Source organism: Callithrix jacchus, chromosome 9 (genome assembly GCF_049354715.1).
Source record: "Callithrix jacchus isolate 240 chromosome 9, calJac240_pri, whole genome shotgun sequence".
NCBI lineage: Eukaryota > Metazoa > Chordata > Mammalia > Primates > Cebidae > Callithrix > Callithrix jacchus.
Window position 1 is genome coordinate 70,860,379 of NC_133510.1, and position 20,621 is coordinate 70,880,999.

At 41.8% G+C, this 20,621-nt stretch overlaps 1 protein-coding gene across 2 annotated transcripts in view; it reads left to right on the forward strand.

Annotated features, from left to right (window-relative positions):
• The window catches only part of CCNT1 (cyclin T1), a 35,331-nt gene that overhangs the window by 6,215 nt on the left and 8,495 nt on the right, over positions 1-20,621 (forward strand). Inside the window, exons 3-8 of one of the 2 annotated variants that reach the window (XM_002752403.6) lie at positions 5,715-5,843; positions 14,670-14,730; positions 15,873-15,935; positions 17,866-17,911; positions 20,186-20,349; positions 20,515-20,585. In XM_002752403.6, the coding sequence (XP_002752449.3) occupies positions 5,715-5,843; positions 14,670-14,730; positions 15,873-15,935; positions 17,866-17,911; positions 20,186-20,349; positions 20,515-20,585 (534 nt within the window). The remainder of the gene's footprint in view (positions 1-5,714; positions 5,844-14,669; positions 14,731-15,872; positions 15,936-17,865; positions 17,912-20,185; positions 20,350-20,514; positions 20,586-20,621) is intronic. The other variant, XR_622728.5, reaches the window with a different exon arrangement.

Below are 20,621 nucleotides of genomic sequence, written 5' to 3' on the forward strand. Positions count from 1 at the left end.
GAGTCTATGAAGCTAGACATAGCCCCGGAAATATAAATAACTGGCAGAAAGTTATTTATAATAATTGGGAGTAACTGCACAGGAAACTTTGGATTTGTGAATTCAGATTTTTGCTGATGATCCAATCTGGTTGGCTTTCTTCTACCCTTGTCCCCTGTACCTCTATGCCCTGAAGCCATGCTCTGCCTCTAATTGCAAGGAGTACACCCTTCTTATTAGGCGAGAGATAAGCCTGTTAGCATTTAATGAGGCTATCTGATAGCACTGAATAGAAGGTAGTGAGTGGTTAAAAAGTGAAATTTGAAGAGGAAATTCCTAGCTGTTTTGCCAGTTCTGAAGGTTTTCTAGATAGTTCTTCCCTTTTATAATGATAAAGACTTGAAATCTGTGAGGAAGAAAATCTCGAGTCAATTTGTCTACTCTTCATGTATAGGTTAATGTATATTTCCCTGTTTTTATCTTTTAAATTATATATTTTCTAGACAAGAATCTTGTTCTTTTACCCAGGCTGAAGTGCAGTGGTGAGATCTCGGCACACTGTAACCTCCGCCTCCTGGGTTCAAGCAATTCTCTGCCTCAGCCTCCCAAGTAGCTGGGATTACAGGCACCTGCCATCATACCTGGCTAACTTTTGTATTTTTAGTAGAGATGGGGTTTCACCATCTTGCAGGCTGGTTTTGAACTCCTGACCTTGTGATCCACCTGCCTTGGCCTCCCAAAATGCTGGGATTACAGGTGTGAGCCACCATGCCTGGCCATATCTTTTTATTTCTTATGTGTTAAGCTTAACAAGGACAGAGACTCCCTTTTCTGTATATTCTCTAAAGCAGCTTCAGGGCCTGGCTCAGTGGCTCACGCCTGGAATCCCAGCACTTAGAGAGGCCGAGGCGGGTGGATCACAAGGTCAGGAGCTCAAGACCATCCTGGCTAATACGGTGAAACCCCGGTCTTCTCTAAATATACAAGAAATTAGCTGGACATGGTGGCACGCGCCTGTAGTCCCAGCTACTCAGGAGGCTGAGTCAGGAGAATTGCTTGAACCTGGGAGGCGGAGGTTGCAGTGAGCGGAGATTGTGCCATTGCACTCCACCCTAGGCAACAGAGTGAGACTCCGTCTCAAAAAAAAAATAAATAAAGCAGCTTCAGTAAACTTACTGAATAAATGAATGATATGGTAATTATTTAATACAGAGATATTCTTTCTAACATTTTATATATATTTTTTTAGAAACAGGAGGTCTTGCTGTGTTGCCCAGGCTGGTCTCAAACCCCTGGCCTCAAGCTATCCTCCCACCTCTGTCTCCCAAAGTGCTGTGATTACAGGCATTGGCCACTGCACCTGGCTAGTGTAGGGATATTCTTTTGGACATCATGACCTTTTTCAAAATCCATTGATTAATTTGAAGTTGTTGATCCTTTTTAGAGAATTGATTTTAGGCACATTTTCGAATCAATAGATTCCAGATTTAATATCACCTTTTAACCTGTTAATTCTAAGTTTAGGTGTGATGAATCCAAACTTAAATTTGAGAGGACTTAATACATTAAGTGTGGCATAATTATCAATGTGGCATTGATATGTTATATATCCTGTCAAGTCCTCAGGGTGTGTGTGTGTGTGTGTGTGTGTGTGTTTTATTACAAAGGTATTACAGGCTGGGTGGATCACAAGGTCAGGAGTATGAGATCAGCCTGGCCAATATGATGAAACCCCGTCTCTACTAAAAATACAAAAATTAGCCAGGCACGCATCTGTATTCCTAGCTATTCAGGAGGCTGAGGCAGGAGAATCATTTTAACCTGGGAGGTGGAGGTTGCAGTGAGCTGAGACCGTGCCACTGCACTCCAGCCTGGGTGACAGAGTGAGTGTCTCAAACAACAACAATAACAACAACAAAAACAATAACAAAAAAAGCAAAAAAAAAAAAAAAAATCACCAAAGGTATTATAATAAATTCACATGGTAAAAATTAAGACAGTACAGAAATGTATGTGTAAAGTGAAAACTCATGTAATCCCACCCAGAGATAAGCATTGATAAATGTTTGGCATATAATGGGCCAGACATTTTTCTGTGCATATAAATTTGCACTTATGTATTTCTTATTTTTATTTTTATTTTTTAAGACAGAGTCTTGCTCTGTTGCCAGGCTGGAGTGCAGTGGTGCAATCTTGGCTCACTGCAACCTCCACCTCCTGGGTTCAAGCGATTCTTCCGCCTCAGCTTCCCGAGTAGCTGGGACCACAGGCACGTGCCACCATGCCCGGCTAATTTTTGTATTTTTAGTAGAGATGGGGTTTCACCATGTTGGCCAGGATGGTCTTGATCTCTTGACATCGTGATCCTCCCACCTCGGCCTCCCAAAGTGCTGGGATTATAGGCGTGAGCCACAGCGCCCCAGCCACTTACTTATTTCTATCGCATCTTGCTATGCTACTGTTGCACAGCTTGCCTCTATCATGTAACAGTATGTGTCTGACATTTTTTCATATTGATTTCTCATCATTATTATTTGGATTTCTTATTATTTTAAATTGCCACATGGTATTTGTGTAGTTACTGTAGTTTATTTAATCAGCTCTTTATTTTATTTTATTTTTTTTTTAAGACGGAGTTTTGCTCTTGTCACCCAGGCTGGAGTGCAATGGCGCGATCTTGGCTCACCGCAACCTCCGCCTCCTGGGTTCAGGCAATTCTCCTGCCTCAGCCTCCTGAGTAGCTGGGATTACAGGCGCGCGCCACCATGCCCAGCTAATTTTTTGTATTTTTAGTAGAGACGGGGTTTCACCATGTTGACCAGGATGGTCTCGATCTCTTGACCTCGTGATCCACCTGCCTCGGCCTCCCAAAGTGCTGGGATTACAGGCGTGAGCCACCGCGCCCGGCCTAGCTATTTGGGTTGTCGTTCTAGTTTATTATATTGTAGGTTATGTTTCATGGGATAGTCTTGTAGTATACAGTGTGTTTATATATGCATTTTCATATAAGTTCCTCTAGATGGAATTGCTGTGCCCAAAATATACAATATATAAACATTTTCATAGCGTCAGTTTGCCCTACTGAAAGATTATACATTGTTTCCAGCACTATACGCGAGTGTCCTTTCCTTTCCACCCCAACAAACAACACATACTCATTACTTTAAGAAACATTAGGCCGGGCGCGGTGGCTCAAGCCTGTAATCCCAGCACTTTGGGAGGCCGAGGCGGGTGGATCACGAGGTCAAGAGATCGAGACCATCCTGGTCAACACGGTGAAACCCCGTCTCTACTAAAAATACAAAAAATTAGCCGGGCATGGTGGCGCGTGCCTGTAATCTCAGCTGCTCAGGAGGCTGAGGCAGGAGAATTGCCTGAACTCAGGAGACGGAGGTTGCGGTGAGCCGAGATCGCGCCATTGCACTCCAGCCTGGGTAACAAGAGCGAAACTCCGTCTCAAAAAAAAAAAAAAAAAAGAAACATTTAGACTGGCGCCAGGGGGCTCACACCTATGATTCCAGCACTATGGGAGGCCAAGGCAGGTGGATCACTAGGTCAGGAAGTTCAAGACGAGCCTGGCCAATATGGTGAAACTCCGTCTCTCTAAAAATATGAAAATTAGCTGGGTGTGGTAGCATACATCTGTAGTCACAGCTACTTGGGACGCTGAGGCAGAAGAATCACTTAAACCTGGAAGGCGGAGGTTGCAGTGAGCTGAGATCACAGCAGTGCACTCCAGCCTTGGTGACAGAGCAAGACTCTGTCTCAAAAAATAAAAAGAAAAAAAATAAACATTTATTTATTGAAAGAAAAATTGTTTTTTTGAGATGGAGTCTCCTCTGTTGCCCAGGGGGTGTAGTGGTGGAATCTCTGCTCACCACAACCTCCACCTTATGGGTTCAAGTGATTCTCGTGCCTCAGCCTCCTGAGTAGCTCAGATCACAGGCCTGTGCCATCACGCCTAGCTAAGTTATGTATTTTTAGTAGACACAAGGTTTCACTGTGTTGGCCAGGCTGGTCTTCAACTCCTGACCTCAGGTGATCTGCCCACCTTAGCCCCCCACAATGCTGGGATTAAAGGCATGAACTACTGTGCCTGGCCATATATATTTAGTTCTAACCACTTATCAAGCACTAGGGATACATTAATGAACAAGACTGATGGGTACTAAATTTCTTTTTTTTTTTAATTTTTCTTTTTTTTCTGGAGACAGGGTCTTGCTATGTTTCCTAGGCTGATCTTGAACTCCTGGGCTCAAGTGATTCTCCTGCCTCAGCCTCCTAACTAAAGTGCTAGAATTACAGACGTGAGCCATCACGCCCATCCTTTCTGGCCTCTTTTTTTTTTTTTTTTTTTGAGATGGAGTTTCGCTTGTTACCCAGGCTGGAGTTCAATGGCGCGATCTCGGCTCACTGCAACCTCCGCCTCCTGGGTTCAGGCAATTTTCCTGCCTTAGCCTCCTGAGTAGCTGGGATTACAGGCATGCGCCACCATGCCCAGCTAATTTTTGTATTTTTAGTAGAGACAGGGTTTCACCATGTTTGTCAGGCTGGTCTCAAACTCCTGACCTCGTGATCCGCCCCCGTAAACCTCCCAAAGTGCTGGGATTACAGGCGTGAGTCACCTTGCCTGGCCCCAGTACATTGTATTTCTAATACCGTGATAGGTACAGTGCTTGTATTTTGTTTGATTTATTTATTTTTTTGAGACAGTTTCGCTCTTCTTGCCCAAGCTGGAGTGCAATGGTGCCATCTCAGCTCCCTGCAACCTCCGCCTTCCAGGTTCAAGTGATTGTCCTGCCTTAGCTTCCCAAGTAGTTGGAATTACAGGCATGTGCCACCATGCCTGGCTAATTTTTTGTAATTCCAGCACTTTGGGAGGCCAAGGTGGGTGGATCACGAGGTCAGGAGTTCGAGACCAGCCTGGCCAATATAGTGAAATCCTGTCTCTATTAAAAATGCAAAACTTAGCCAGGCTCGGTGGCCTGTAGTCCCAGCACTTTAGGAGGCCAAGGTGGGCAGATCACAAGATCAAGAGATTGAGACCATACTGGCCAACATGGTGAAACCCCATCTCTACTAAAAATACAAAAATTAGCCAGGCATGATAGTGTGCACCAGTAATCCCAGGTACTTGGGAGGCTGAGGCAGGAGAATCACTGAACCTGGGAGGCAGAAGTTGCAGTGAGCTGAGATTGTACCACTGCACTCCAGCCTGGTAACAGAGTAAGACTGTCTCAAAAAAAAATTAATGAATGAATTTAGCTGAGCATGGTGGTGTACACCTGTAGTCCCAGCTACTGGGGAGGTTGAGGTAGGATAATTGCTTAAACCCTGGAGATGAAGGTTGTGGTGAGCCAAGATGGCACCACTGCACTCCAACCAGGGCAGCAGAGTGAGACTTTGTCTTTAAAAAAAAAAAAAATGTATCGAGTGATTTGATACAAACTTAATAAGGAATGTAATTGTAAATAGAAAACTGTCTGTTTACATCTAATAGCTTCTCCCATAGATAGCTTTTAATGAGAGTTTGTTGAAGAATTGGTGTTTGGAAGTGGTCATGGATTGATTAATGGATAGGAGAGGGAAAGATACTAAAAGCTGGGGGAAAAGTGTAAAGAGGTGACAAAGTAGAGGCAAGCAAATAAGTTGATTTGAGACTTAGCTCCTCTTTAGATCTATCTTGATCTAAAAATAAATAAATTGATAATAAATATGATTTATTTTCTCTCCAGTCTGTGGCTCCAGCAGCCTTGTTTCTAGCAGCTAAAGTGGAGGAGCAGCCCAAAAAATTGGAACATGTCATTAAGGTGGCACATACTTGTCTGCATCCTCAGGAATCCCTTCCTGATACTAGAAGTGAGGTAAGAGATGAATTACACATCTGTTTTTCTTATTTTTTTTCTTTTTTTCCCCCTATTCCCAAGCATGCCTGGATCTTTATGTATTTTGATGCAATTAAATTTTGTAACTTTGATTTATTGAAGTTTGGATTGGGGTTGTTAAATTAACCTTTTAGTGTTCGTGTTTTCCTTAACAACAAAACAATTAGAGCAGATGTGGTGGCTCACACCTGGAACCCCAGCACTTTGGGAGAGTGAGGTGGGAGAATCACTTGAGGCTAGTTCAAGACCAGCCTGGACAACATAGCAAGACCCTGTCTCTATATTAAAAAAAAAAAAAAAAAGCCAGATGTGGTGGCTCATCCCTGTAGTCTCAGCACTTTGGGAGGCTGAGGCAGGAGAATTGCCTGAGCCCAATTCAAGACCAGCTCTGGCAACAGAGTGACACCCCATTTCTCAAAAAAAAAAAAAAAAAAAAAAAAAAAAAGCTGAGTATGCTGGCTCACATCTTTAGTCCCCAGCTACTTGGGAGGCTGAGGTGGGAGGGTTGCATGGGATGTTGAGGCTGCAGTGAGCCATGATTACACCACTGCAGGCAACTGTCTCAAAACAAAACAAAACATAATTTTATGGCAAAAGTTTTATATTTGTTGCAGTAAAATTTAAAAATAACAGAAAAATTAAGAAGAAAATATCTGTCAGATACATTCTAGACCAACGGTCCCAGACCTTTTTTTTCATCTGGGACTGGTTTCATGGGAGGCAATTTTTACATGGATAGGGGGATGGTGTTGGAGATGGTTTTGGGATAATTCAAGCACATTACATTTATTGTTCACTTTTCTATTATTACATTTTTATACATAATGAAATAATTGTATAACTCACCATAATGTAGAATCAGTGGGAGCCCTGAGCTGCTTTTCCTGCAACTAGGTGGTCTTATCTGGAGGTGATAGGAGACAGTGACAGATCATCAGGCAGTAGATTCTCATAAAGAACATGCAACTTAGATCCTTTGCATGGGCAGTTCACAGGGTTCAAGCGCTCCTTCGAGAATCTAATGCCACAGCTGATCAGACAGGAGGCAGAACTCAGGTAGCAATGTGAATGATGGGGAGTGACTGTAAATACAGATGAAGCTTCACTCGCTTGCCGCTTGCCTCCTGCTGTGCAGTCTAGTTCGTAACAGGCCATGGAACCCCTGTTCTAGACCACTGAAGCACAGGTATACTAGTGAACCACTGTTACTTGTGGCTTCTTTTCTATAAATAGCTATGTGTACATGTATTTTGTCTTTTTTTTTTTTTGCTTATCATATCCCAAATATTTTTGCATCTGATTGATTCTCTACTTTTCAAAAATGTCTGGCTAGTATTTAATGATATACGTGCATGTGTATGTAGTTTTAACCATGCTCCATTAAGAAGTCTAGATAGACTTCAGATCCAAGATGGCCATCTAGCAGCAGCTCAGGGTTGCAGCTCCCAGTGAAGGCACAGGGACTGAGTGCACAGTGCACACCAGACTTCCAGACAAATTTTTGTTGCTTACGGATCAGGAGATTCCCAGTGGAGGAGGCCCATGGGTCACCAGTGTGACTCTTTTGGCCAGCACAGCTGTTTTGGGCGTCCTGGCGCAGTGGTTCTCACTGTGGAGTATGCGGGACTGGGTGCCCTTTTAGTTGGCGTTTGGAGCTCCCAGAAGGCAGAGTCACCCATTCAGGTGATTGGGAGGGGGACTGAAGCCGGGAGCCAGACCAGGAGATTCCTGGGCAGAAAAGCGCCATGAATCTCAGCTCCGTTGTTTCAGCTGGCATGGTCGCCGCACGGGAAATTGCATAGATCCCGGTGCCTTTTTGGCGGGCGACTGGGACACCTGGGAGAGAATCAACTGTTCAATTAGGAAAAGAAAAAAAGGGGGCTCCGAGGTGGGGAGCCAGGTGATTGGGTTTGGCTGGTCCCACCCCCACAAAAAAACAGCAATTGGAAATGCTGATGGTTGAGAGTTTCATAGCAAGCACAACTGAACCCAGGAAGGTCCAGGTCTGTGGGGGAGGGGCGTCCCCCAAAGGAAAAGAAAGAAACAGAAATAACATCACCTCCAACAATCTGGACGTCCACTCAGAGACCCAATCTGAAAGTCAGCAATTACAAAGACAACAGGTGGATAAATCCACAAAGATGGGAAGAAGCCAGCACAAAAAGGCTGAAAACGTCCAAAATCAGAATGCCTCTCCTTCTTCAGGGGATCATAGCTCCTCATCAGCAAGGGAACAAGGCCTGATGGAGAACGAGTGTGATCAATTGTCAGAATCAGAATCAGGCTTCAGAAGGTGGATAATAAGAAACTTCTGTGAGCTAAAAGAATATGTTCTAACCCAGGGCCTGCGCGGTGGCTCACGCCTATAATCCCAGCACTTTGGGAGGCAGAGGTGGGTGGATCACGAGGTCAAGCCATCGAGACCATCCTGGTCAACAAGGTGAAACCCCGTCTCTACTAAAAATACAAAAATTAGCTGGGCATGGTGGTACGCACCTGTAGTCCCAGGTACGCAGCAGGCTGAGGCAGGAGAATTGCTTGAACCCAGGAGGTGGAGGTTGCGGTGAGCTGAGATCGCACCATTGCACTCCAGCCTGGGTAACAAGAGCGAAACACCGTCTCAAAAAAAAACCAAAAAACAAAAAAAGATGTTCTAACCCAATGCAAAGAAACTAAGAGCCTTGAAAAAAGGTTTGACGAAATGCTAACGAGAACAGACAATTTAGAGAGGAATATAAGTGAATGAATGGAGCTGAAAAACACAACACAAGAACTTGTGAACTATGCACAAGTTTTAACAGTCAAATTGATCAAGCAGAAGAAAGGATATCAGAGGTCAAAGACCAACTCAATGAAATAAAATGAGAAGACAAGATTAGAGAAAAAAAGGATAAAAAGGAATGAGCAAAGTCTCCAAGAAATATGGGACTATGTGAAAAGACCTAATCTACGTTTGATAGGTGTACCTGAATGTGACGAAGAGAATGAATCCAAGCTGGAAAATACTTTTCAGGGTATTATTCAGGAAAACTTTCCCAACCTAGCTAGGCATGACAATGTTCAACTCCAGATAATACAGAGAACACCACAAAGATATTCCTCAAGAAGAGCAACCCCAAGGCACATAATCATCAGATTCACCAGGGTTGAAATGAAGGAGAAAATGCTAAGGGCAGCCAGAGAGAAAGGTCGGGTTACCCACAAAGGGAAGCCTATCAGACTCACAGCACATCTCTCAGCAGAAACCCTACAAGCCAGAAGAGAGTGGGGGCCAATATTCAACATCCTTAAAGAAAAGAACTTTTAACCCAGAATTTCTTACCCAGCCAAACTAAGCTTCACAAGCGAAGGAAAAATAAAATCTTTTGTGAACAAGCTAAGTACTTAGAGATTTCATCACCACCAGGCCTGTTTTACAAGAGCTTCTGAAAGAAGCGCTACACATAGAAAGGAACAACCAGTATCAGCCTTTCCAAAAATATACCAAAAAGTAAAGAGCATCAACATAATGAAGAATTTACATCAACTAATGGGCAAAACAGCCAGCTGGCATCAAATGGCAGTATTAAACTCACATATATTATTATTAATCCTAAATTTAAATTGACTAAATCCCCCAATCAAAAGACACAGACAGGCAGATTGGATGGAAAGTCAAAACCCATCGGTATGCTGCATCCAGACCCATCTCACATGTAAGGATACACAAAGACTCAAAACAAAGAATGGAGGAAGATTTACCAACCAAATGGAGAGCAAAAATAAATAAATAAATAAAAAGCAGGAGTTGCAATTCTTGCCTCTGATAAAATAGACTTTAAAGCAACAAAGATCAAGAGAGGCAAAGAAGGACATTACATAATGGTAAAAGGATCAATGCAACAAGAAGAGCTAACGATCCTAAATATATGTGCACCCAACACAGGAGCACCCAAATACATAAGACAAGTTTTTAATGACTTATAAAGAGACTTAGACTCCCACACAATAATAGTGGGAGACTTCAACATCACCTTGTCAGTATTAGACAGATCAACGAGACAGAAAATGAACAAGGATATCCAGGACTTGAACACAGACCCGGAACAACTAAACTTAATAAACATTTATAGAACTCTCCACCCAAATACACAAAACATACATTCTTATCAGTACCATATCACATCTACTCTAAAAGTGACTACATAATTGGAAGTAAATCACTCCTCAGTAATTGCATAGCATTTCACAAAAAAATTAAAAAAGAAGTCTAGATAATTTCTAGCTTTTCATCACTATAAATGTTATGAAAAATACTTTTTTTTTTTTTTTTTTTGAGACAGGGTCATACTGTGTTGTCTTGGCTGGAGTGTGGTAATATGGTCATGGCTCACTGTGACCTCAACCTCCCAGGCTCAGGTGATCCCCTCACACCTCAGCCTCCCAAATAGCTGGGACTATAGGTGTGCACCACCATGCCCAGCTGGTTTTTGTAGAGATGGGGTTTTGCCAGATGGCCCAGGCTGCCCTTGACCTCCTGAGCTCAAGCAATCCTTCCGCCTTGGCCTCCCAAGTGCTGGGATTACAGGTATCCACCAACATGCCCACCTAATTTCTGTATTTTTAGTAGAGAAGGGGTTTCACTATGTTGGCCAGGCTGGTCTAGAACTTCTGACCTAGGGTGATCCACCCACCTCAACCTTCCAAAGTGCTGGGATTACATGTGTGAGCCACTGCACCCAGCCGATATGTATTCTTCCAGATCTTTATCCTGCACATGTACACAGAGCTTTTTTGTTTTTTTTCCATCCTTTTTTGAGTTTTTTTAAGGAAGGAAAAGGCTGAACATGGTGGCTTAAGCCTGAAATCCCAGCGCATTGGGAGGTCGAGATGGGAGGATTGCTTGAGCCCAGGAGTTCAAGACCAACTTGGGCAACATAGTAAAACCCCTTCTCTACCAAAAATACAGTAGTTAGCTGGGCATGGTGGTGGATGCCTGTGGTCCCAGCTACTCAGGAGCTGAGGTGGGAGGATTGCTTGAGCCTGGGAGGCAGTGGTTGCAGTAAGCTGAGATGGCACTGTTACACTCCAGCCTGAGTGACAGAGCCAAACTCTATCTCAAAAATAAAATAGGAGGAAAACTCTCTCCTGGTTTTGTAAGTCAGTGATTGGGGAGTGATGAATTGAGAGGTCTGACACTTTGTAAGTGATGGGAGAAAAGTTATGTATTTGTGGCACTAGATTATTTAAGCCTCTTACAATGAACCTGTGGCTTGTCCTTTATCAAATAAATAAATGGAATTGTGTGTTTTCTTATATTGGAGAGAGAGTTTTTAGGGGGCAAGGGAGTTTTTGTTTTTGGTAATAATCCTTCCTAATAATGTTTGCATAGCAGTGTCTTGATTTCCTTCATTTTTCTGTTTAAGCCACACCAGTAGCTCTTATGGAAAGAGTGATTGCTCTGGACTTTGTTTAGGTTTGAGACTAGTAAATGCCATTGGTCTATAGAATTGAGTTAACAAAATTAAACAGAATATAACTTCTCACCTGAGTCTGCAGTTCTTGTGAGTTTGTTAGGGAGAAGATATTTTCTCTATATGGAAGGGAGAACTAGCAAAGTTTTAAGTCCTTATCAACATATTCAAATCATAAAGTTATGAAAAAGGGGATCTCAGTCCAGACCCCAAGAGAGGGTTCTTGGATTTCACAGAAGGGTTCAAGGCGAGTCACAGAGTACAGTGAGAAGAGATAGTTGATTGAAAGTGACTCAGTTACAGAGTAGGGTGTCCTCAGAAAGCAAGAGAGTCTCATTTTTGTTTTAAGCATTTTTAAAAAAAATTAAATTATATTTATTTTTTGAGACAAAATCTTACTGTGTCATTCAGGCTGGAGTACAGTGGCATGATGGTGGCTCACTCATGAGGTGGTATCCTCGACCTCACTGAGCTCAGGTGCTCCTCAGACTTCAGCATCCCAAGTAGCTGAGATTACAGGCGCACCCAGCTAATTTTTCTATTTTTTGTAGAGACGGATTTTGCCATGTTGTCCCAGCTGGTCTCTACTCATGACCTTAAGCTACCAGCCTGCCTCAGCCTCTCAAAGTGCTGAGATTACAGGTGCAAGCCACCATGCCCAGGCTTTTAAACATTTCTCATATAGGGGTCTTATCTATGTAAAAGCTAAGCTAAGTCTACATTTGGGTGGGGTTGACATTGTGACAAAATGTATTATTTTGTTGATTTAAAGAAAACTATCTTTGGCATTTTGGTGTGTAAGCACATCAAAGCATGACTATATTTAAGAAGTATGTATCATTATGTGCTATCAAGACATCTGAACGTTTTGTTGTAGGAGTTGGTTCTTTCAGGCGTTATTAAGCTGCTTCCTTAGCTGCAAATGTCTTATGACCATGGGTCATGACTTGCAAGGAATGTGCCTTGCTAGTTTTAAGATGAAGGTGATTTTAAAAATGATGTTACCCTGCCTATCCTGGGTTCCTGTTTCCTTAAGAAAAGTTAACATTAGGTCTTTTTTTTTTTTGAGATGGAGTTTTGCTCTTGTGACCCAGGCTGGAATGCAGTGGAGCGATGTCAGCTCGCTGCAACCTCCACCTCCTGGGTTCAGGCAATTCTCCTGCCTCAGCTTCCAAAGTAGCTGGGATTCCTTTTCTTTTTTTGAGACAGACTCGCTGTGTCATGCAGGCTGGAGTGCAGTGGTGCGATCTCAGCTTACTGTAACCTTCGCCTCCTGGGTTCAAGCTATTCTCCTGCCTCAACCTCCCAAGTAACTGCAATTACAGGCATGCACCATGATGCCCGGCTAATTTTTGGTATTTTTAGTAGAGACAAGATTTCGCTATGTTGGCCAGGCTGGTCCCGATATCTTGGCCTCAAGTGATCTGCCCACCTCTGCCTCCCAAAGTGCTGGTATTACAAGCGTGAGCCACCATGCCTAGGCTTTTTTTTTTTTTTTTTCTTTTTTGAGACAGGTATTGCTTTGCTGTCCATGCTGGAGTGTGGTGGTGTGACCTAGGCTCACTGCAGCCTCAACTTCCTGGGCTCACTTGGTCTTCCTGCCTCAGCACCCAAAGTAGTTAGGACTATAGGTATGCACTATGATGCCCAGCTAATTTTTGTATTTTTGGTAGAGACAGGGTCTTGCTATGTTTCCCAGGCTGGTCTCAATCTCCTGGACTCAAGTGATCTGCCCACCTCAGCCTCCCAAAATGTTGGGATTACAGGCATGAGCCACTGTACTGTACACAGCTGTTTTTTTTTGGCAGAATCTCGCTTTGTTGCCCAGGTTAGAGTTTAGTAGCAAGATTGTAGCCCACTGCAGCCTTATACACCTGGGCCGAGGTGATTGTTTCACCTCAGCCACCCAAGAAGCTAGGACTATAGCTGCATGCCGCAATTCTTAGTTCATTTTTAATTTTTTTGTAGAGATAGGGGGTCTCACCATGTTACCCAGGCTGGTCTTGAACTCTTGGCCTTTGAAGAATTCTCCCACCCTGGCCTCCCAAAGTGTTAGGATTCTAGATGTGAGCAACCATGCCCAGCTACATTTTTAATTTTTCATTATTTTTTATTTTTTTGAGAAGGAGTCTTGCTCTGTTGCCCAGGCTGGAGTACAGTAGCACAGTCTTGTCTCACTGCAACTGCCACCTCCCAGGTTCAAGCAATTTTCTGCATCAGCCTCCCTGGGATTACAGGCACGTGCCACCACACCCAGCAAATTTTTTTGTATTTTTAGTAGAGACAGGATTTCACCATCTTGGCCAGGCTAATCTTGAACTCCTGACCTCGTGACCTACCCACCTCAGCCTCCCAAAGTGCTGGGATTACAGGCATGAGCCACCGTGCCTGGCCCATTTTTTAATTTTTTAAACTGTCTTAAAGATGCAGTGTATTTTATGGTTATAGCATATTTCAATTTAGACTAGCTATATTTCAAGTGATGAATGGCTACATGTGGCTGGTTGCTATAGTTTTTGCTGGCATGTATCTGAGAAAATTTTTTATTACGTTTTCCTTTGAACTCTTCTGTTATTTTTTAGAAACCTAGCATGGTCCCAGAGGGGAAGGTCTAATAGGAGTCAAATGTTTGATATCAGTTAAATGCTTACAGTACTGTAGGAAGGTTCTGCAAATGTATTTGGGTGATGTTGAAAAATATATACTTTACGGCTGGGCATGGTGGCTTACACCTGTAATCCCAGCACTTTGGGAGGCTGAGGTGGGTGGATCACCTGAGGTCAGGAGTTCAAGACTAGCTTTGCCAACACGGTGAAACCCGTCTCTACTAAATACACAAGAATTAGCCAGACATGGTGGAAGGTGTCTAATCCCAGCTACTTGGGAGGCTGAGGCAGGAGAATTGCTTGAACCTGGGAGGTGGAGGTTGCAGTGAGCTGAGATCATGCCACTGCACTCCAGCCTGGGCAGCTGAGTGAGACTCTGTCTGGAAAAAAAAAAAAAGAAAAGAAAAGAAAAGAAAAACATATGCTTTAAATTTTCTTATGTCTAAATCACATGAATTGTAAAACCTAAAATGTTAGTCTGAAGATGAACCAAATATCTGGTGCTTTTTCTGTAGCCATATATGAATAAAGTATGTCTCTCAGTGTACTGTCTTTTTTTTTTTTTCATAAGAAAATCTTCACCGAATGGGCATAAGGAATAAAGATAGTATTTCAGTTCTTAACTCTACTTCCTAACTCCATCCCTACCTTTTATTGTTTTGGTTTCCTGGGAGGGAGTGTTAGAATTGTTTATACTTTATATATTGTGCCTTTGTGGGGAATAATTTCTGTCTTTTCATTTTTAGGCTTATTTGCAACAAGTTCAAGATCTGGTCATTTTAGAAAGCATAATTTTGCAGACTTTAGGTAAGTTTATTTTCCTTTGAAACTTTTTAAAAATTATGTAATAAAATGCTATGATTTAAAAAATTTGCTAAATAGGAAATAGGAAGAAAATTCCTTGGGAAAGTTTTTGTAGTATCCATCTGTTTCTAGATTATAGTTGTGGACTGAGTTTAACCTTGCCTATTCTATATAACAAATGCAGGTGGTACAGCTGACCTTTGACATAGCAGTTAGTTTGTTTTTTTTTTTTTTCATTCTAGGGTTCATGATTTGCTTTTTAAGTTTTGGTGATTTACCTTCAAAATGATAAAAACTATAAAGAACGTCTTTCCTTCCATTGATTGTTGTTTGTTTTTAAAATTGGTAACTGGTGTTTAGAACATCAGTGACAGTGGGAGAACTGAAGCTTTAGTGGTTGCCTGGGCAACTCTGATGTTGTTGTTACTATCTATTATTTTCATCACATAGGCTGCCTTTAAAAGTTTAGAAAATATGAAAATAAAGATTTTTTATCCTTGCTCTTTTGGGCTATCATGTTTCTGTAGGTAGGGTATGATTTCATGAGTTGTACTTGAAAGTTATTGGTATAGATTTTTTTTGCACATATGTATACACGATGAGTTCTTCAAAGTTTCTCTCTCAAGTTAATTTTTATAGTCAACTTTTTTTCTTTTTTCTTTTTTGAGATGGAGTCTTGCTCTGTCTCCAGGCTGGAATGCAGTGGCATGATCTGGGCTCACTGCAACATCTGACTCCCTGGTTCAAGAGATTCTCCTGTATCAGCCTCTCGAGTGTGCTGGGATTATAGGCACATGCCACTATGCCCAGCAAATTTTTTGTATTTTTAGTAGAGACGGGGTTTCACCATGTTGGCCAGCATGGTCTCGATCTCCTGACCTCGTGATCCTCCTGCCTTGGCCTCCCAAGGTACTGGGATTACAGGCGTGAGCCACCACACCCAGCCTAGTCAACTTTTTTCTTAAAATATCTTCAAATTAATCATATTTCATGGGACAGTGATATTTTTCTGTTGGAATAAATTTCTTTTAATATTTTAATGTGGAAACCAGTAAGCTCTAATTCACAATCAATTATCTTTTTACCATACTTTGTAAAAATGTAAACTTCTATATAGTTTTTAACCAGTTACTTTTTCTTTTAAGGCTTTGAACTAACAATTGACCACCCACATACTCATGTAGTAAAGTGCACTCAACTTGTTCGAGGTAAGAAATCCCAACTTATGAAGACTCTTTCAAATTGTTTTCCCATTTAGAGGTTGTGGTTTGTTGTGGACAATACATAATAGTTTTGCTTCGGCCAAAAGTTAAATTAAAAGGTCTACTTGGCTTAAATCAAAATCAGTTGTTCTGACTTGGAGTTGTTTTTCTCTTGGGTTCTTACTAATATTTTTAGATGATCTCTAGTTAAAGAGAGCTAACCTCTTGATAATGTTTGTCAAAGTTGGGCAGGTTTTGAAGTTATTTAATAGCAATTTTATGAAAGTCTTGGAGAGTGGGTGATCTTACTTTAATTCTGGGGTTGATTAAAGGCCACCTAGAGGATCGTATATTATTTATTTGAGCTTTTCACGATTTACAATCTCTTGGCAGAACTTTTCTTTTTAATTCTAATTTAACAATAGTATAATTGAATGAAAGTCTCTTATTTAGTTTAGTATCAAGAGTATCTGAACACTATTGTGCATTTAAGTGCCTTTTATGATTTTGTAGGCCAAACTGATAATTGGTCTTATTTTACATTTTACTAATGTGTGTTTCAGGTGAAAATTCCCAAAGTTTCCCAAGTTCTTTATATTTGAATGTATTAAAATGTTAGATTGAACAAGGATGAGATAAGAGATGGATGTAAATATTGAGAAGACTGTGTCCTAAGGAAGATAAAATTTGCTTTGCCACCCAGAACAGTTTGTTTTGGAAGAAGTTAAATTTTTTTATTGTGATACATTACATTATTTGATGATTTGGAAATTAAATCACAGGCTTTAATTTAAAACTTTCGTTTTTTTTTTGAGACGGAGTTTCACTTTGTTACCCAAGCTGGAGTGCAATGGCGCGATCTCGGCTCACCGCAACCTCCGCCTCCTGGGTTCAGGCAATTCTCCTGCCTCAGCCTCCTGAGTAGCTGGGATTACAGGCATGCGCCACCATGCCCAGCTAATTTTTTGTATCTTTAGTAGAGACGGGTTTTCACCATGTTGACCAGCATAGTCTCGATCTCTTGACCACCCGCCTCGGCCTCCCAAAGTGCTGGGATTACAGGCTTGAGCCACCGCGCCCGGCCAATTTAAAACTTTCTTAACAGCAAAAGTCACTTTTCCCAAATATATCAGAGTCTTCTAGATTCTGATCTTGCTTCTAGATCATCTTAGTTCATCCTGTGGTTTAGTGTTTCTCAGTGAATCCTTACATCAGAATCTCTGGGTTATTTGTTTAAAAATGCCATTGCAGTGGGGTGTGATGGGTCACACCTGTAATCACAGCATGTTGGCAGAGGCGGGCGGACACCTGAGGTCAGGAGTTTGAGACCAGCCTGGTCAACATGGTGAAACCCCATTTCTACTAAAAATACAAAAATTAGCTGGGTGTGGTGGCATATGCCTGTAATCTCAGTTTCTTGGGGGGCTGAGGCAGGTGAATCACTTGAACCCGGAAGGGAGAGGTTGCAGTGAGCCAAGATGATGCCATTGCACTCCAGCCTGGGTGACAGAGCCATATTCTGTCTCAAAAAAAAAAAAAAAAAAAAATGCTATTGCACTCCAGCCTGGGCAACAGCATGAGACTCCATCTCCAAAAAAGAAATGCTTGTGCCCTTCTCCAAACATTTAATGAAATTTTAGGGAGCAGGTCCAAGAATTGACATTTTAAACAAGTACCTCAGATACGTGGTGTACAGAATTAAAGCTTGAGTACCTAGGTCTGGAAGAAGCATCATTATTAATGTTAAAATTAAAAATTATCGATCTGTCTACTTTGGCAGAATATAAACATCAAGGTTTATAGGGACCACGTCTGGTCTTTGCCACTATATTCACACTACCTTGCAAATATTAAATGCTTACTAAATATTTGTTGAGAATGAATGGAACTAATCACTTTTTTCTTCCCCCATCCCTGACTTTTTTTTTTTCTTTAGCAAGCAAGGACTTGGCACAGACTTCTTACTTCATGGCAACCAACAGGTTTATATTTTATTTTATTTTTTCTCTTCTATTTTTGGTATAGTACTTTGCTTGTGTTTGATACAGTGTGCTATAGACAATTCTCTGGTGAATATTGATTTTTCTGCACAGTTTTCATGTTGTACTTTAAATTTCCATGGTATGTTTTAATTTTCTAAGATTATATAATTGTTTAGTACTGTTTTTTTGATAACCTACTAAATTCTGCATGATAGTGACTGAGAATCTAATTTGGAGAATTCTGCAGTAATTATGTGTATGTGTGTATGCATGTATTTATTTATTTTTTAAGACAGAGTCTCACTCTGTTTCCCAGGCTGAACTACAGGGGCGCAGTCTTGGCTCACTACAACCTCTGCCTCCCAAGTCCAAGTGATTCTCCAACCTCAGCCTCCTGAGTAGCTGGGATTATAGGCTTGTGCCACCATGCCCATTTAAGTTTTTGTATTTGTAGTAGAGATGGGTTTCACTATGTTGGCCAGGATGGTCTCAAACTCCTCACCTCAAGTGATCCGCCTGCCTTGGATTCCAAAAGTGCTGGGATTTTAGGTGTAAGCCACTGCGCCTGGCCAATAATTTTAAAAGATTTCTTTTCTTCCCTCACAGTCAATCAATGGGCACTTGGATATAAAGAGGTTTAGTCCTGGCCGGGAGTGGTGGCTCACGCACGTAATCCCAGCACTTTGGGAGACTGAGGTGGGTGGATCACAATGTCAGGAGATTGAGACCATCTTGGCCAACATGGTGAAACCCTGTCTCTACTAAAAATACAAAAATTAGCTGGGTGCCAATTAGTTGGTGACTGCCTATAATCCCAGCTACGTGGGAGGCTGAGGCACGAGAATGGCTTCAGCTCAGGAGTTGGAGGTTGCAATGAGCTGAGATCATGCCATTGCACTCCAGCTTGGTGACAGAGCGAGACTTGGTCTCAAAGAAAAAAAAAAGTTTGTCTTTTTCCTTCTTCTTCCCTTTTTAAAAAAGTGAAAGACTGAGCGTAGTCGCTCATACTTATATTCCTGGCACTTTGGGAGGCTGAGGCTGACGGATCACTTGAGGCTAGGAGGTTGAGATCAGCCTGGCCAACACGGTGAAACCATATTTCTACTAGAAAATACAAAAATTAGCAGGGCCTCCCTAACTTGGGAGGCTGAGGCACAAGAATTGCTTGAATCCAGGAGGCAGAGGTTGTTATGAGCCGAGATTGCCCCACTGTAGTGCAGCCTGGGTGACAGAGAGAGAACCTCTGTCTCAAAAACAAACAAACAAACAAACAAACAACAACAAAGTAAATAATTAGTACATAATTTGTATTACCAAACAACTTGCCTAATAATTGTTTTTAAGTGGAAACCAAAGATATCCCTAATAACCGTGAGTACTAAGAAGTTCATTTTTATGAACCGTTAAGAGAAATTTTTGAAATAAACCAACATATTTATACTTGAGAGAGTAGTTGTCTATTCATTATTTTAAACAGACCAGAAGTATGATTGGTGAGAGACAAGGTTTGTTGTTTTTTGTTGCTGCTGTTTGTTTGTTTTTTGGAGACAGTCTCACTCTGTTGCCAGGCTAGAGTGCAGTGGCGCGATCTCAGCTCACTGCAACCTCTGCCTCACGGGTTCAAGTGATTCTTCTGCCTCAGCCTCTTGAGTAGCTGGGACTACAGGCACCTGCCACTACACCCAGCTAATTTTTTGTGATTTAATAGAGACAGGGTTTCACCGTATTGGCCAGGATGGTTTTGATTTCCTGACCTTGTAATCTGCCTGCCTCAACCTCCCAAAGTGCTGGGATTATGGGCATGAGCCACCGTGCTGGCTGGAGACAAGATTATTTTTAAGATATTTCCTTAAGTATTTGACCTAGGAGTTACACAGACCAAAAAGCTTACAATTTTCTTTAAGATCTGACCTTAGTCTCAGGATAATAGGTAGTGAATATTGACTTCTAGGTTTGAATACTGGCCCAGAAGTCAATGTTTTAAAGAACTTGAATTCCCAGCCTTTTTACTTTTTTGTTTTTTTGGCTCTGGTCAATGTGTAGATTAAATGTTGTGTCTTCAAGAGGTTTAGAAATGTTGTTACCTGAACAGGTGGGTTAATAGGAAATTATATTGAGTACTAGATCAGAGCATTGCATATCTCTTACCTTCTTACTCTCCTGTGTATTTTTAAGCCCCCTCCCCCCTTTTTTTTTTAAATAATGGAGAGTTGTAGCTTTGGGTTGAGAATTGAGAGCTCATGACACTCTCTGTTTTCTTCCCTCTGATGTCAGCCTGCATTTGACCACATTTAGCCTGCAGTACACACCTCCTGTGGTGGCCTGTGTCTGCATTCATCTGGCTTGCAAGTGGTCCAATTGGGAGATCCCAGTCTCAACTGACGGGAAGCACTGGTGGGAGTATGTTGACGCCACTGTGACCTTGGAACTTTTAGATGGTAAGTTTTAGAGTAAGGGACCTTGGAAAACACTATTGATGTGTCACATTGCTGGCCAAAGGTGACTTGATTCAGATGAAAATAGTGAGTTAGTAGTTGAGGTTTTTCTTGTTTTGTTACTTCTGTTTCTCTCAGTCTTTCTTGAACATTCCATTTTATTTGTAGAACTGACACATGAATTTCTACAGATTTTGGAGAAAACTCCCAACAGACTCAAACGCATCCGGAATTGGCGGGTAAGTATTATAGCTGTCAGCTTGTGGAACAAAATC